This window comes from Cynara cardunculus (genome assembly GCF_001531365.2).
Source record: "Cynara cardunculus var. scolymus isolate 2C chromosome LG 2, CcrdV1, whole genome shotgun sequence".
NCBI classification, from domain to species: Eukaryota; Viridiplantae; Streptophyta; class Magnoliopsida; order Asterales; family Asteraceae; genus Cynara; species Cynara cardunculus.
Genome location: NC_037529.1, coordinates 3,051,822 through 3,053,487, shown reverse-complemented (window position 1 = coordinate 3,053,487; position 1,666 = coordinate 3,051,822). Strand labels below are relative to the sequence as shown.

Genomic DNA, 1,666 nt, shown 5'->3' with positions numbered 1-1,666 from the left:
TATATAAATTAAAATATAATATAAATAAAAAAAAAATCAAATCAATAACTTATATTAATGAAAATTAATTTAAAATTAATTAAAATAATAATAAAACAAAAGTTAATGATAACAAAAGAACAAAAAACCCTAAACACAAAAAGAAAATAATTATTAAAGTAGTGTTCGGGGTGCTGATAGCAATTGATAGGGGTGTATTTAGTCCATCCTTTTGGATTTTTTTTAAATGTTCAATTTGATATCTAAATTAAAAAAAAATTGAAAAGAAAAATAGATTTTATTGCATTAATTTTTGGGAAAAAAAAACGAATTTTAGTTATTTTTCTATAATTATTTTGCAAGTTGGTTACCTAAAATAGGAATCAGGTGCAAGTTGGTTCCCCAAAATGACGATTTTGAAAGTTGGTTCCCCAAAATAGGAATCAGGTGCAAGTTGGTTCCCCAAAATGACGATTTTGAAAGTTGGTTCCCAGAAATGACGATTTTGAAAGTTGGTTCCCCAAAATGACGATTTTAAAAGTTGGTTTCCCAAAATGACAATTTTAAAAGTTGATTGATCAAAATAAAAATAAGATGAAAGTTAGTTCTATTTTAGTTCAATTTTTTCTTATTAAATTCTTATAAACTACTGATGTATTTTATTGGAAAAAATTTGGGCCCTTAGTTTTTGGGCACTTGGCCCCCGGGACGGCCCTGCTTACCAAAACAAATGTCTAACAACCACTCACTTTGATCATATGAACTTTGATTAGAAATAGAATGTGAAGAATAGCACCTGAGAGATCGGCATAGACGTGCTGGTGTTCCTCAAGGAGATCCATATGATACCACAAGGTAAAATTTGAAGCCGACATCGGCCAATAAGCAGCAACCGGAATATTCCTCCGATTAGCAACGTCCAACGACCATCGCAGCGTAACATCAGCGATGATGAGATTCACCGGCAAATCCAAGCGGTCAAGCAGCCGATCAAACGGAGTTTCCAATTTATTCTGAGCGGCAGTGAAGAAGCCTATAGCGTCGGAGCCACGGTTGAGCTCCGATGGCATAACATTGGGAATGGTGACGAATCGGACGTTTTTTGGCTTCGGATCTGAACCAATGAGCTTGAGCCACTCCTCGGTGACGACGACGGTGAAGACGGTGGTGAGATTTGGATGGTGGAAACGAGAAGAGAAGAGGTGGCAAAGGTTCAAGAGAGGGTTTATATGGCCTCTGCCGGGGTATGGCATCACCACCACTTGATTCATTTCGCCGTATTCCGATGAATGGTGGTGGTGGTGCTGGTGGTGGTGGGGGTGGCGGCGGTGGAAGGAATTGAAAAGCACGAGCCAATATATAGACCAAATAACCAATACTTTACTTTCTTTTACTTTTACTTTTCTTTTCCGGTGCTGACCTTAAACAAACCAAAAGTTCAGTCAACCATTCGTGAACTTTTTTGGGGTTTTCTAATCCCACCCCCTCCTACACTTTTCTCCCTACATTTTTATACCCCTTTCTATATATTACTTTTAACCTTTTGATATTTTCAGTTTTGATCATTCAACTTTTATAATATTTTGTTATTATATTTTTTATGTTTTTAATTTTTAATATAGATTATAATTATATAAATTAATTAACTTTATATTATTATTAATTAATAAATTATTAATATTCTTTT

The 1,666-nt window shown here is 34.5% G+C and overlaps 1 protein-coding gene across 1 annotated transcript in view; it reads right to left on the bottom strand.

Annotated features, from left to right (window-relative positions):
- Positions 1–1,250, bottom strand: part of LOC112507678 (UDP-glycosyltransferase 87A1-like) — a 9,221-nt gene extending 7,971 nt beyond the window's left edge. Inside the window, exon 1 of the mRNA XM_025112340.1 lies at positions 776–1,250. Coding sequence (XP_024968108.1) covers positions 776–1,250 — 475 coding nt within the window. The remainder of the gene's footprint in view (positions 1–775) is intronic.
- Positions 1,251–1,666: the final 416 nt, after the last annotated feature.